Source organism: Alexandromys fortis, unplaced genomic scaffold (genome assembly GCF_014885135.2).
Source record: "Alexandromys fortis isolate MF-2015 unplaced genomic scaffold, M_Fortis_MF-2015_v1.1 scaffold_128, whole genome shotgun sequence".
In the NCBI taxonomy this organism is placed as follows: domain Eukaryota; kingdom Metazoa; phylum Chordata; class Mammalia; order Rodentia; family Cricetidae; genus Alexandromys; species Alexandromys fortis.
The window spans coordinates 582586-597698 of NW_026068012.1; the positions used below are offsets into that span (position 1 = coordinate 582586).

At 50.3% G+C, this 15113-nt stretch overlaps 1 protein-coding gene across 1 annotated transcript in view; it reads left to right on the forward strand.

Moving 5' to 3' along the window:
• Positions 1-15113, forward strand: part of Sim2 (SIM bHLH transcription factor 2) — a 39735-nt gene that overhangs the window by 18380 nt on the left and 6242 nt on the right. Inside the window, exons 4-7 of the mRNA XM_050162148.1 lie at positions 534-642; positions 2130-2215; positions 4313-4512; positions 10596-10702. Coding sequence (XP_050018105.1) covers positions 534-642; positions 2130-2215; positions 4313-4512; positions 10596-10702 — 502 coding nt within the window. The remainder of the gene's footprint in view (positions 1-533; positions 643-2129; positions 2216-4312; positions 4513-10595; positions 10703-15113) is intronic.

Below are 15113 nucleotides of genomic sequence, written 5' to 3' on the forward strand. Positions count from 1 at the left end.
GGCAAGGGAGTCCTCCTCCATGGTTCCCAGCTGGTCAGCCTCTGAGTGGCTGTGGCTCTCCAGGGCGGTGCAGAAGGCCCAAGGCAGCTGGTCTCCAGCTGGTCATTCCTCTCACACAGCCCGTAAGTGAGGGTGACAGACAGAGCCCCAGCTTGCGTCTGTTTGGAGATGTCTGTCTGGAGGACACTGCCCAGGCTTCTCTCCATGGTGCCGCCTCCACCCTTCAGTTTATCCTCCTGGGTACTTCTTCTCCTCAGACTCCCTGGCAGCTCAAGCTTGTGCTCTTGGCCTTTTCCGGGGTGGGGGTGGAGGGGCAGTCCAGAGCCCTGCAAACCGGAGCATGTTTCCACCTCTGCATTTGGCCAAGATGTGAGCTGTAAGGAGAGACCCAAGTCCTGGCCCTGGCGCCATGTGAGCCTGCGGCACACCCGGTCTGTCCTCTGGGCCCTCGCACCTACCCCGGAGAGACCGGTGATGTTTGCACCCACCCCGGAGAGACCGGTGATGCTTCTGATCCTCCCCTCCTTCTGCAGGTGGAGCTCACGGGTAACAGTATTTATGAGTACATCCATCCTTCCGACCACGATGAGATGACGGCAGTGCTCACGGCCCACCCGCCGCTCCACCATCATCTGCTCCAAGGTTTGTCCTCCACCCCGCAGGAGACCAGAGTGAAGATCACACTTTCACTCCAACTAGTGGGTTTCTTCCCAGCGAGCTGGGTTTGGGTCAGGCTAACAGCGGCGCCCACCCAACATATGTAGATATACTTAGGTTCACTCGGGTGCTGCTTGCTCACGTGGATCAAGCCCATGGCTTTGTGCACGCTGGCTGAGCACTATATCACGTTGTCCTCAGCTTGCCTCTGCATCACCGACATCATGTAGACACTACTGCGTGCCATAGCTGTTCGGCATTGGGTCCCAGCCTGTCCCCCATGTGCTTCTGGTTTAAAATCCCAGTGCTGCCCTATCAAGCCTGCTGTTTCTGAGGACAGAATCCAGGAGAACGTGAGATATCAGGGGGAAATTACATGGCTGTAATTTAGATGCCGTTTAGCATTTTGTTTGTGCGTGATTGGAGGCTTTCAGCCACACTGGGGTCATTCGAGCCTTGGCTTTGTTACCACAGACATTGCACAAATGTCAAAATATTTATGCTGAGATACTTGGAAACTCACTGAGTGATGAGGCCCGTGACTGACTCCTAATTTAATGCACTAGATGGGCAGCTAGTCATTCTCATATTGCCATGTTTAAATATTTGGGTAATCCTTTGCCCCACGTAGCTGGTTTCTTTTGTAATCTACGTTATGCACTTGGAAGCATTCTAAGCAGGGACTTCAGGTTGTGTGCCATGGCACAGATCGGGTCAGAAGCCCTGGGCATCACACACACGCCTCCTTAAGTTACAACCAGGATGAGTGCTAGGAAGGTACTCAGCTTTTCCCAGAGGCCCTGGCCTTCCAGCTCTCCCAGCACGCAGCCTCGTGAGAGGCATGCCGACTGGGTCTCCTGTGTACCTGGGGCTACAGTTCCCAGCATGGTCAAAATTTTCCTGAGTTGGGGCTGGGGAAGGAAGGAAGGAAAAGGCCAGTAGATGACTCAGCAGTAAAGGCTGAGTCATGATGGGGGGAGCCCTGGTAAAGACTTGGGGAAGGGCGGTCTATCTTACCCAGCTATGGTGTCTCAGAGCCCATGTACTTGACAAGAGGTGCACGGGTCTGGGTCCCTCTGTCAGGGACAGGGGCTAAGTTGTGGCTGGTTTTCAGCACCTGGTGCTTTGAAGGACGTTAGACACTTCTGGGCCTCTCCAGCGGCTCAAGCAGCCACCATGGCCCCCAGTTCCTCTATGACAAGAGGGAAGATGTCACCCCGTCAGGCATCTTAGAGACCCACTGGTTTCCAAGGTTGTCACGATGGTCATGGTTCAGGCTGCTTTTCTTCAAAGTTTTGGCCACCACATTCAGGATAAGCAAGAGCTATTGCCCTTCCCACTCAGATTCTGGTTGTTGTCCAAGCTCTCTGGGTCAGGGTCTGGCTGTGGATGGGGAGGTTCCTGGCTGCTGTGTCTGGTTGCTGGGGACGTGGGCAGGACACCTGCCTGTCTAACGGTGCCTCTGCTTTCAGAGTACGAGATAGAGAGGTCTTTCTTTCTTCGAATGAAATGCGTCCTGGCGAAAAGAAACGCAGGCCTGACGTGCAGTGGATACAAGGTACACGGGGCTCCTGGTGGGGGTGGGGACAGCTGGCAGGGTCTTCTCTGCTTCACACTTGAGGCAGGAGAGGGTGAGGGAATCTGCCATGTCCCCTCTGTCAGGACAGAAGTACTGAGCAGGGCTCAGGGTGGATTATGAGCCCAAAGATCTCACACTTTACACGGATGCTCCAGGCCAGTTGGGTTTCATCCCTATAAGACCAAGATTGCAGCGGCTTAGCATAATCCACGAGTTCCACTTTGCTTGCCTAGGGGGAGCTCCTCTAAACCAGCTGCCCCTTGCGTCTGTTGAACGTTCATCCTCATCCCGGGGCGGGATTCCAGGCAGCAGTGAGCAGTTGCTTTATGGGGACGTTATTCTTACTGCTGGAATGTCCAAACTAAATCTGGTACCCAGGGTGGTGTTTCACAATAACCGTCGAGGCCTGCCCACGTGCCAAGCTGTGCCGTCTCTGTGGTACCACATCCAATGGGTCATCTTGGCCTTCTGAGGAACAACACTAGCCTTAGTGAATGTTCAAAAGAATGGGAGGCAAATGGAGAAGGGATAGGGTGCCCAGCTGAGCGGCCCAGCTGGGACTTTCAAGCCCAGCCCGTGTTTCCCCCTGGTTGACCTTATCCACCAGATAACGCCACTTGCTGAGGTTAATTCTGGAATCTAGGACTATATGACTGGTTGGCAATCCCTCAGTGTTAGAGACAGTCATTTCCAGGTAGGAGGGTGGGTTCTAGACAACCTGCCAGGGATCCCTGCAGACCCTTCACCAAATTCCTCGCCTTCCCCTGAGTCTCCTGTGCTGTTTTTCCCTGCAGGGGGCGTGGGGGACTTTGTACCATTGCTACTCTGGAGCTGGAGGCAGCTGAGCTGGTACCCCCTTCTCACTTGCCCCTTGGAAAAGGAGGAAGGTGGGCTTGGCTGCTATGAGGCTCTTGTGCCTTTAGCTTCTCTTTGTGGAACCCCCCTCTTCACGCTCTTCGCGCCCTATCAGCCCAGCGTCTTCCTGCCAGTGACCTCTTCCTTTGACCCTGGCAGGGATGGGCATAGAGACAGAGAGACAGAAACAGAGCTAAGGACTCATATGACCATTGTTTTAACATTTGTGATCCTTATAGGATTTCATGTTTAAATGGCAAATACACTTACTTAATTGTGGGTGTAAGATGGTTCAGGGGCCTCCAGGTACCTCATTTGCCCTGGGAACTATACAGCCCCTCTCCAGTGTGGTCTTTGGTTCTCTAACTATTGAGAGGGCTTCTCTTCAAGAGTGGAGTAGACTTATTATTTATTTTTATTTGTTTATTTAAGTCTTGTTTTTTTTTTTTTCAGGATAGGGTTTCTGTGTGTAGCTCTGGTTGTCCTTGAACTCCTTCTGTAGTCCAGGCTGGCCTTGAACTCATAGAGATCTACCTGCCTCTGTCTCCTGAGTGCTGGTCTTAAAGGTGTGTACTACCATTGCCTGGTGGCTCGTTGCTTCTTAGAATTATAATTATAAACAAATTAAAAGTTCCATCTATTGGCCTAGGAAGATGGCTCAATTGGTAAGGCCTTTGCCATGCAGGCACAAGGACCAGAGTTTGGATTACTGGCACTGGCCAATATAATTTAAATGAATACAGATTTTACTGAAAGAATTTTTAATCCCCTGGAGTGTTGAGAGCATGTTGGGTGATAGAAATGTCAGGTTCAATCTCAGTTGGAGTTGGAAAATGTTTTCATTACAGGCAAGCATTCATAGGAGGGCACTTAGTTCCTTAGTATGTCTTTGCTGTGTTCCAGAGTCAAACTTGGCCATGAGTTTACATCCAAGGCCCTCATGTGTTAGTGAGCGTGGATCTGGGGCATTCCTCCTGCACACCTGACTGGACAGAAAACACTTGTTTCTTTAGGACGTTGTTTCTTAAGGCAGAGCGTAGATCCTTTCCCCAGGGCAGCGAATCAGGCTCTGTCAGCGCGTTAACAAAACAACTCTGCAGAAAATGGGCTGAAGAATGTTCTAGCACTTCAAACACACACACACACACACACACACACACACACACACACACAGCCTGAGCCAAGGGCGGCAGTGCCCTCTGAGTCTGTGCCCTCTTCCAGGTTATCCACTGCAGCGGCTACTTGAAGATCAGGCAGTATATGTTGGACATGTCCCTGTACGACTCCTGCTACCAGATCGTGGGGCTGGTGGCCGTGGGCCAGTCGCTGCCACCCAGTGCCATCACGGAGATCAAGCTGCACAGCAACATGTTCATGTTCAGGGCCAGCCTTGACCTGAAGCTCATCTTCCTGGATTCCAGGTGAGTCCGGCCTTACTGTGACCATTGCTGTGACGTCCTGGAAGGTCCGAGGGGTGGGAACCGGTCCTGGAGAGCTGCATGTTACTGAGGCAAACTATAACAAGAAGTAAACGCTGCTAAGAGCGCGGATTAGCAGGGGTTAGTCATGAAGAGAGGGGGTTCACAACAGACAGGACACAGGGACTTGAACTAATTACCTAACATTTGAACCATCGAAAAGCTTGTGGTGAGAATGTCTGTTATGATGTGAGAGAGCCCTTCTACCTCCCTCCTTCCTTCCTCCTTCCTTCTCTCCCTCCCTCCCTTCCTTCCTCCCTCCCTCCCTCCCTCCTTCTTTCTCTCCCTCCCTTCCTTCCTTATTTCCTTTCTTCCTCCCTCCCTCCCTTCCTTTCTTCTTTCCTTCTTCCCCTCCTTCCTTCCTTTCTTTCTTCTTTCCTTACATTGCTTCTTTTTCCCTCCTCCCCCAACCTCTCACTTCCTCTTGAGATAGGGTCTCCTGTAGCCCAGCTGGTCTCGAATTCACTATGGATCTGAGGATGACCTTGAGAATATCTGGTCCTCCTGCCTCCTCTGAAGTGCCAGATGACAGACGGGTACCATCACCTTTTGTTTTTCTCTTCCCTTCCTGAAAGGTTTAAGCTCTCCATCTCTCTACTACACTGGTAGGACTTTGAAACAAAAGATTTTCCATTCTGCTCCCTGTGTGATGCTCCTACCTCTGTGACAGGCATCTTAAGTCAGTGGGGAGAGCAGACAGGTCGCCTTCCCTGGCTTCCTTGGAGGGAGGCCTGACTAGTGCTTGTACACGCTGTGTTGACGTTTGGCTGGAGAAGGGAGGGTGAAGGAGGCAGAAGCGTGGTTTTGTTCCTGAAGGTCTTGCTGGAGCTGCCTCTGACCTTACCCAGAGTAAATGCGCTCTAGGGCTCCAAAGTTAAATGATTTGTGTTTGTTTGTTTGTTTGTTTGTTTTGAAACAGGGTCTCAATCAGGACAGCCCTGGCTGCCCTGGAACTCAGTCTGTAGACCAGCCTGGCCTCGAACTCACAGAGCCCTGCCTGCCTCTGCCTCCCCTGCCCTGGTTTTAAAGGCGTGTGCTGTCACGCCTGTCCTTGCAATTTTGCTGTTTAATTGACAGCTGGTAGTTATATTTTTATGAGACACCTGCAGGGTTTACTACACATTCTAGAATGCCCCCAGTCTGCACAGATCTTGAGGCCTTAGCCGGTGGGGCCTCTTCTTCTGTGCTTCCAGAAGATGTCTGTCAGCCACACTGACTGCTTGATGCATAAAAGTCTTCCAAAGGTGAACGTAGACAACAGATGTGGAGCAGACAAAAACTCAAAGCCTCACACGCCTGCCAGGCTGTGTCGCTACCTGGTTTGTGGGTCCCTTTGCTGCACAGGCCAAAGTCCTTCCAAGAACTCCAAGATCCAAGCAATCTTCCTGTCTCAGCCATATGAGAAGCTGAGACTACAGGCATCTACTACTATGCTGGGCTACTGGGATTTTGTGTTCTATTTTTTTCAAGTTAATGAAAAATAGTGTAAAGACTTACATCTGTAATTCTGCTGCTTGTGAGGCCGAAGCAAGAGGATTACTATTGAGTTCCAGGCTAAGCTAAGGCAGATTCAGATCTGGCTTGGCTACAGAGAGCAAGACTGTCTCAACTAAACCAATCCAAAAAGAAAAGAAACAAACAACAACAATAACACCACAACTTAAAAAAGAGGAAAAATGTGGCATTAAAATATCCCATAAAAGCAAGCATTTTACCCACTTGCTGATTCTTTATTGAGAAGAGATAAATCTGTCTGGCCCAGGGTGGGATGGTGTAGGCAGAGACTGCTCTTTCATTTCCTGGCCACTCAGACCTGAATAATCACACAGAAACTATATTAATTATAACACAGCTTGGTCAATGGCTCAGGCTTCTTACTGACTAATTCTTACATCTTAAATTAACCCATTCCTATTATTTTATATTTTATCATGAGGCTCGTGGTTTACTGATAAGCTTCTCCAGCGTCTGTCTCCTTGGACAGCTACATGGTGTCCCCTAGACTCTGCCTACTTCCTATCTATATCTCTGTGCTGTTTTTCCTGCCTGGCTTTATTCTGCCCTACCATAGGCCCAAAGCATATTCTTTTTTAACCAATGGTAATAAAACATATTCACAGCATCCAGTGGGGAGTCCCACATAGGACAGGAGACATGAAGTTAGTCAGGATCAGTCTTCATGTTCCTCGAAGCTCTTCAGAGAGTTGAGAGGTGAGAGAGATGGTACTACAGGGAATACCCTGAAATTCCAAGCAAAGAGTGAATGGCACTCAGTGGCCAGCACCTTCTGGGACTGTTTAAGCTTGGGGGCCATGAGCTTCCTCAGGGCCTGGTAGGAATTATGACAGGGGTTCTTCCAAAAGGAAAGTAGGCCAGACATGGGCTGTCCAAGGTCCTAGCTGGAGAAATGCAGAGGAAACAACAGGTTTCTTCCACTCTTTGCCTCTGTCTTCCTTTGAGTTACGATTGCTATGATAATCACCATGACCAATAAGCAAGTCTGGGAGGAAAGGGTTCACCCAGCTTATACTTCTGCATCACCCCTGAAGGAAGTCAGGGCAGGAAGCTGGAGGCTAGAGCGGATGCAGAAGCCTTGGTGCTGCTTACTGGCTTGCTCCCCATGACAGGCTCAGCCAGTCCAGGGATGGCACCACTCACCGTGGGCTGGACCCTCTCCTACAGCTGGGTCTTACGGCGACTATTCCCACCAAGGCTCTCTGTCTCGGATGACTCTCGCTTGTGCCAAGTTGACTAGAACTAGCCAGCACAGCCTCCTTGTATTTCTCAGACAACTCAAGAAAACCCAAGAGACCCATTTGAATTCTCTCAAAGAGGAAAGAAGAGATTGTGTCCCCAGAGGAGTGGCGTGAAGTCTTTTCTGGTTGGTTATTTAGCTCAGGGTATTGAAATGTGGAGGGTCTTTTCAGCCGAGGGCGGCGTCATGTCGGAGACACGCAAGGGGATCGGGACCCCTCACAACCGCTCATATTTCTGTCTTGTAGCAACATGATCTTGATAGGCCTCTCAGCTAGAACCTGCTCTGGGGAACAGCAGTGGTCAGGTTGGAGGTTACTTCAGCATCCAGTCCCTCTCAGCTACAGCAGGGAGAGTTGGCCTGAGTTCCCCAAGTCACAGGAGCAAGGGGTGGTGGTCCTTGGGGAGCAGCTGCTGGCCGCCCAACCGGCATAATCCCAGACACAACTAAACTTGGCTTAACCTGATGTTTGGATCCTCCGGGTTGTGGTTTCATTTTGAAACTGTAGCCGGTGCTTTTGTTAAGGCTGGGCGAAGCCAGCAACGTTTGGAGTCTGGCATATCTCTCCGACAAGTCTACAGACACGGGAGGTTTGAACAACCCCAGGAAGGCATCCTGCCAAGCCCTTTTCCTGCCCTTTAATTTTTAAAGTTGGTGAATAGTTTGGTGAGAACGTGTTTCTGATTCTTGAACATGTTCAGGTCCTTGCTGTTAATACAGCAATGGTCCAGAGGCTGGATAAGTCTTTCGGTCCATGCCACAGAGACATCTGGGTTTCTTCACCTTCCTCCGGCCCAGTCAGACCCCACTGGGTCCATGGCTGAGTCCCTAGAGCATGGAATGAACAGAGCAGGGGCCAGTGACATCCCCCATACACTCACCTGGAGCCCTTCCCTCCCCACCTTAGAGGAACACCATGGGAATACACTGGCCAAATAGAGAGCCATTCCAAGGAAATCCAAGACTCTGAGAGATGCATGATCTGGAGTCCGAGCAGATTAAAGACTGGAAGAGGTGGTCACGCTTCCTGGTTCTGTCTGTGGCTAGCATTTCATAGCTGGCAAGCAGGGCCTCCATGCCAGCCTTCCTCATTAATCTCCAACCCCTCCACGGTCTCCAGAAACGACGCTCCCTGCTGCCACGCTGCTTTTGGAATCCTTTACTCTGCCCTGTCATCTGTTCTTAAATATCTGTCACCAGCCTGCTTAGGGCCACTTACCTCTTTTAAGGACACTGTTCCCAGCTTGGTTAGGCCAAGTCTATGAAGCCACACCACCGCCACACACAGTTTCGCCCACGGAAAGGGCAGCCCGATGCGGTACCGATGAGGGCTCAGTTGCTGACAGCCATTTCTCTTCAAAGTGCTGAAGGGGTAAATTAATATGTCTGGGACTTGGTGAGAGTTGAGGGATCATGTCACAGGCGCCCTGGGAAAGACTTCCACTGCCGAGGAGAGCGAGCACCTCACCTTCTAGCTGGAATAGTCATTGCAGAGTTTTCTGGGGGTCTGTGGGAAATCCTTCAGGGATACCAGGTTTAAAGAGTTATCCTATAATTCCCATTAGTAAGAACCACTCAGCTGTAAGCTCTGGAGACAAATCACCCAATTAACAACCTAGAACAGCCAACACAGGGCCAAGTAGCAGAACAGCCTCAGCACCCGTCAACAGACTAGGGAACCAACAAAACACAAAACGTGGTGTCTACATGAAATAGAACATAGAAAACCATGTTCTGAACCCATTCTGCAAAGGACAGTGGACATTAAACATGTCATCATGTATGAAGGAAGGCAGAAGTCAGAGGGTCACACATGGTATCATTCTGATTTAGGACACACAAGATCAGGGAGACAGGAAGTTGAATGGAGGACAAGGGCTGGAACAAAGGGACTGGTGGTATTTAGGGGAAGAGAGGCCGAAAGGCATTGTTTCAGAGGTGAGGAGCTTCTTTTGGGGTGATGGGAAGGAGGGAAGACGATCGCGATACAGTGTGAACGTTGTTGTTCTGTGTGGGGTGATGGGAAGGAGGGGAGTTGATCAGGGTACAGTGAGAACGTTGTTGTTCTGTCTGGGGTGATGGGAAGGAGGGGAGTTGATCAGGGTACAGTGAGAACGTTGTTGTTCTGTCTGGGGTGATGGGAAGGAGGGGAGTTGATCAGGGTACAGTGTGAACGTTGTTGTTCTGTCTGGGGTGATGGGAAGGAGGGGAGTTGATCAGGGTACAGTGTGAACGTTGTTGTTCTGTCTGGGGTGATGGGAAGGAGGGGAGTTGATCAGGGTACAGTGAGAACGTTGTTGTTCTGTCTGGGGTGATGGGAAGGAGGGGAGTTGATCAGGGTACAGTGAGAACGTTGTTGTTCTGTCTGGGGTGATGGGAAGGAGGGGAGTTGATCAGGGTACAGTGTGAACGTTGTTGTTCTGTGTGGGGTGATGGGAAGGAGGGAAGACGATCGCGGTACAGTGTGAACGTTGTTGTTCTGTGTGGGGTGATGGGAAGGAGGGAAGACGATCGCGGTTCAGTGTGAACGTTGTTGTTCTGTCTGGGGTGATGGGAAGGAGGGGAGTTGATCAGGGTACAGTGAGAACGTTGTTCTGTGTGGGGTGATGGGAAGGAGGGGAGATGATCACGGTTCAGTGCGAATGTTGTGAATACCACTAAATCATGCACAGTCAGCATTATAGTTATAGAATTAAACAAGTAAAGGAGCTGGGGAGATGGTTCCGTGGACAAAGTGTGTGCTGGGTAAGCATGTAACTGTGTCCCTGACAGCCCGGGTTCAGATCCCCAGGAGGCATGTACAAAGCCACGCATGGCCGTGCAGTCTATAACCCCAGAAGTGGAAGACAGAGATGCAGAGATCGCGGGGGCTTGCATGCATTCTCCCACATGTAGAATGAAACAGGTTCATGAAGGACTGCCCCAACAGGACCCCAGGGTGGCTCCCCCCCCCCCAGCACACGGCTTATTTCAGTGTTTGGATCAAAGCATTCCCTGGGCGCCCACAGACAGTCAAGGCTCAAGAGAGGTCCAATGCTAAGTCATCGCAAACAGGCTTGTAGCCCATGGTTCCAGAACATTCTTGCTCACTGTTCTACATCCTACTCTGAGCTAGAGTTCAAAGACTTCCTTCCTGTAAAAATAGTTCATTCCAAAATCAACATCCCCACCCCTGGGCCTCTTCACACTTGATTAGTTGGCAAAGCAAGCACCCGTTTAAAGGAAGGGGCCGAGGAGCCACTTGACTCATGGAGCCTCCATTCTTCCACAGAGTGACAGAGCTTACAGGCTACGAGCCACAGGACCTGATCGAAAAGACGCTGTACCATCACGTTCACGGCTGTGACACCTTCCACCTCCGCTACGCGCACCACCTCCGTGAGTATCAAGCCCCTGGGCCAGGGGCGGCTGGCCAGGGTGGAGGCACCAAGGACAGGGAGGGACATACCTATTGCTTGGGGCCGGAATAGGAGTCACTCATGAAGCATGGGGTGACTTCCTTTGCCCCTTGCTAACAATGACCCTGCTGCCTGTTCCCTACTACCCACAGACTTGATCTCAGTGACAATGCCAGACCCCAGTGGCATGGGTTCCAGATTGTGAGCTTGGGGGCCCAGCTAATGATGGACTCTGTACTCCGGTTATAAACACCAGCAGCATTAGTACAAGAACAGTGTGGAGCCCTTGCTATGTACGGCCTGGTGCTGGATGAAGATGTTAAATAGACTTGCAACCCGGGAGGGATATCTTATGCCCGTCACCTTCGTTTTACCTTTAAGAATGATGAAGTTCAGAGAGGGTCATCCACTTGTCTATGGTCAGATAGGCAGAGCTGACAGCCAAACCTCTGCAGAGTTCTGCTGCCCAGATCTCACCCCACTGGGATGTTCTACCGTAAGGGGATTGGCCTCTCAAGTGAGCCAACAGGATTTGATTTGCCCGTGGAGGCCGTCTGTGGACCTCAGGGTTTGTTGCCAGGCAATGGTGGCACACACTTTTAATCCCAGCATTCGGGAGGCAGAGGCAGGAGAATCTCTGTCAGTTCAAGGTCAGCCTGGTCTACAAAAAGTTCCTGGACAGCTAGGACTGCTTCAGAGAAACCCTGTGTCAAAAAACCAAAAAGAAAGAAGGAAGGAAGGAAGGAAGGAAGGAAGGAAGGAAGGAAGGAAGGAAGGAAGGAAGGAAGACGTGGCACTTTCCCTCAGGAATCTAGAGAATAATTTGGGTAGAGTAAAATATTTTATCCTTCTACAGTCTAGCCCCATCAAGCCTATAACAAGTCCCAGGGTATTTAGTAGAATACAGATGATTGGGCAAAATGGAGGCTTCTATGTGTGGCCTGGGTTTATGTCCTAGGTGCTTGTTTGTTCTGGACCAGCTAAGAGATGTTAGAGGACATTTGCTGGCATCCTTGGAGGTGGCTGGCAGATCCAGTGGCCACTGTCTCCTTGGCTATGCAGTGTGACCAGGGTTGTTTTTCTCTCCTCAAGTCCATAGGGAGACCTGGCACGACCCTCAGCACACAGAGATGCGGGGTTGGGACAGTGTGTGTGTGTCTCTGTGTGTGTGTCTCTCTGTGTGTGTGTGTGATGTTTATGTATGTATGTGAAGGTATACATACACATGTGTGTACATGGGTGTGAAAGCCAGAGGTCTCATGGGTAGTTTGCTGTCTCAAGATATTGCCAGGACCTGAGGGAACTCTGACAGGGAGTCGTCTGAAGGAAACCCAGACTCAGACCCTAGGTTCCATTCCAGTAGAATCAGAAGTACGAGGCATCCTCTATCTGTCTGTCTATCTATCTATCTATCTATCTATCTATCTATCTATCATCTGTCTGTCTGTCTGTCTGTCTGTCTAGTGATTGTGAGACAGGGTCTTACTGTGTAGTTCTGGCTGTCCTGGAACTCACTCTGTAGACTAGGCTGGCTTCCAGCTCACAGAGATCTGCTGCCTCTGCCTCTGAATGCTGGGATTAAAGGCGTGCTCCACCATGCCTGGCAAAGAGGCATCCTTATCTATATAGAGTTTGAGACCAGCTTGGGACACATGAGACCTTGTCTCAAAAAGGAAAGTATAGGGAACCCCACTTGCTGCTGTCAGGGCTCTCGTCCTGGGGTGCTCTGGGAGACAGTGCCAGGACCCCACCTCAGAGCTAATGGGGTGAAAGAGGAGAGAGTGGGTAGCTCCCGCCATTCTTGGCTGAGAACTGCTTGTGAGTGACATGAACCCCTGACTCATTCCGTGTCTGGAGAGTGGGCTTTGCTTAAGCAAGGTCTCCATGGGAGAGCAGGTGCCTGCCAGCCTCATCAAAGCCAACTTCTCAGTCCCTCCTCAGGCTCCTCCTCTCCTTGTCAGCTGGGTTCTGATCATCTAAGGTCTCTTGTATGCGGGAGTGACACCTTTCCCTGGGACCCTGTCACCTTCTCTATCTGCAGGCCCTGCTGACTAACAGACCATCCTCACCGGCCATTCCCACAGCCAGGCTCCTGCTCCAGGGAAAATGGAAGGTGCCAGGTTCCCCACCCCCACCCTGCCTGATACCCAAGCTGCCTTCTCGCCTCCCATAGAAGTGTCTAGATGCTGCTTGGCTCCCTAGAACGCTACAGAAGCGACCTGGCTTCTTGTTTCTTGAGGACCTGTCTGCTTCATGATGTTTAGACCCTTCTGGGGATGAGCTTCACAGGGCTGCCATAGCAAACCACCACAGCCCAGGTAGCTGCAAAAGAGGCATTCATTTCTCCAGTGTGAGGTTGGAGTCTGAACTCAAGGGGTCAGCAGTGGCTACTCCTGAGGCCTCTTCTCCTGGCATGGATGGCCTCTGCCCTGAGCTCTCATGTGGTCAGCTCTCTGTGTGTGTTCTCACGGTCCCACTATCTTATAAACACGCCGGGTATGATGGACGAGGGTAACCTCCTGCCACTGTGTTGACCTGTGTAAGGGCACTGTCTCCAGACAGTGTGTCCTGTGGTGCAGGGCTGAGAGTTTCACCTTACAGTTGGATGACACTGTAGCGGGGACAGTCTTTAATACCACTGTGAAACTACTTCAGCTGTTTGTAACGTGGTAGGAAAGCCCCATTTCATAAGGAGGTCCCTGCCATGATGTCATGGAGTTGGGGAACGTAGATGAGGCCATTGAAGTACCATAAACACACCTCCTCTTACTGCCTCAGGAATCCTCAGGAATCTAGAGAATAATTTGGGGAGTGAAATATTTTATCTGCTCAGAAAATCTGCTCAGAATCCAGAATTAAACCTGGGCATAGAAGAGTAGGTGGGATGGCTGTCCGGCAGCTGGGCTGGTTGAGAGGGGAGGCTGTCACCCATGGTCAGAGGGGAGGCAGTTGCACAGGAAGGTCAGATGGACAACTGTCACATGGCAAGATTACATTTTGAGATTACATCAAGAGATATGCACCTCTGTAGATATTCGTAAAGGCATTGGGGCCTCGAGTATATTAGATTTCTGCTTCCCAACGTCTTTATACATAATGTTTTCCCATGTTAAAACAAACAAACAAACAAAAAAAAAACAGAATAAAACATCTGATGTTTCATTCTGGTTAGAAAACTTGAACCCCTTCTTTGTTCGTACTTGCTAGGAAGGAGAAAACGATGAGTCCCTGCCGGCTTACCAGTTAGATAAGAATTCGTGTGTGCGGAGTCCCATCTGCCTGCCACTGTTCTCTTGCAGGAATGGGATAGTCTTCGCAACTATGTTAGTGACTGTGGTTATTCTACAAAGGAGGAAACTGAGGCACGGGCTGATGTAGTTGTATTTTCCTTTGGGCCATTGGCTCACAAATAATGACAAGGAGACTTACTATTCATGGTGGAGCTCGGCCTTACCTTAGTCTTGTCCCCACCAGCTCTTATAACTTAAATTCACCTGCTTCTATTAATCCACATTCTACCACGTGACTTTTCCCTTTTCTTTCATTCTGTATGTCTGACTCCCTCCCTGACTCTTTGGCATCTCCCTGGTGTAATTCACATGACTAGATCGCTCCTCCTCTTCCCCTGGTCTCCCTGGAAATCCTTCCTATCTGTCCTGCCCAGCTACTGACTGTCCAGCTGTGTATGAACCAATCGCAGTGACGCATCTCCACACAGTGTAGACAGAGACTCTGCAACAGGCTGCTTAGTTGAGCACGATGAGGGTTTTTGTTTTTATTTTATTTTATGTGCATTGGTGTTTTGCCTGCATGTATGTCTGTGTGAGGGTGTTAGATCCCTCCCCTGGAACTCTAGTTACAAGCAGTTGTGAGCTGCCATGTGGGTGCTGAAAATTGAACCCGGGTCCTCTAGGAGAGCACTTGGTGCTCTTAACCATGGAGTCATCTCTCCAGCCCAAGCACAATGAATTTGAGTGCGCATGTGTGCATAGGCCCATCTTTACAGTTAGGATTATATTATCTCAGTTCTGAGTCTTTCATTTTCTCTTGGATCGTGTGCATTTTCTGCAATGTGACAGATCAGTCTCTTCAGTGATTCGTCCTCTGCAGTTTTCTGACCCTTGCCCCTCGAGCACAGGAGCCCCCTCCTTAGAAGTTCTTGAACTTGAAACAAGATTACAGGGGATCTTATTGCCCACCGGTCTATTTATATCATGCATATTTCCCACAGACCCCATCCCTAGAAATGAAGTGTGTGGCTTCCATGAGCCTGCTTTCTAGAAAGTTCCCTGAGCCCTTTGACAGGCATTCACTACAGATCAGCTGGCAAAGCTCACCAAAAGTCACATAACACAAAGTCTGACGTTTTAAGTATTTCCAGTGGGTTTTAG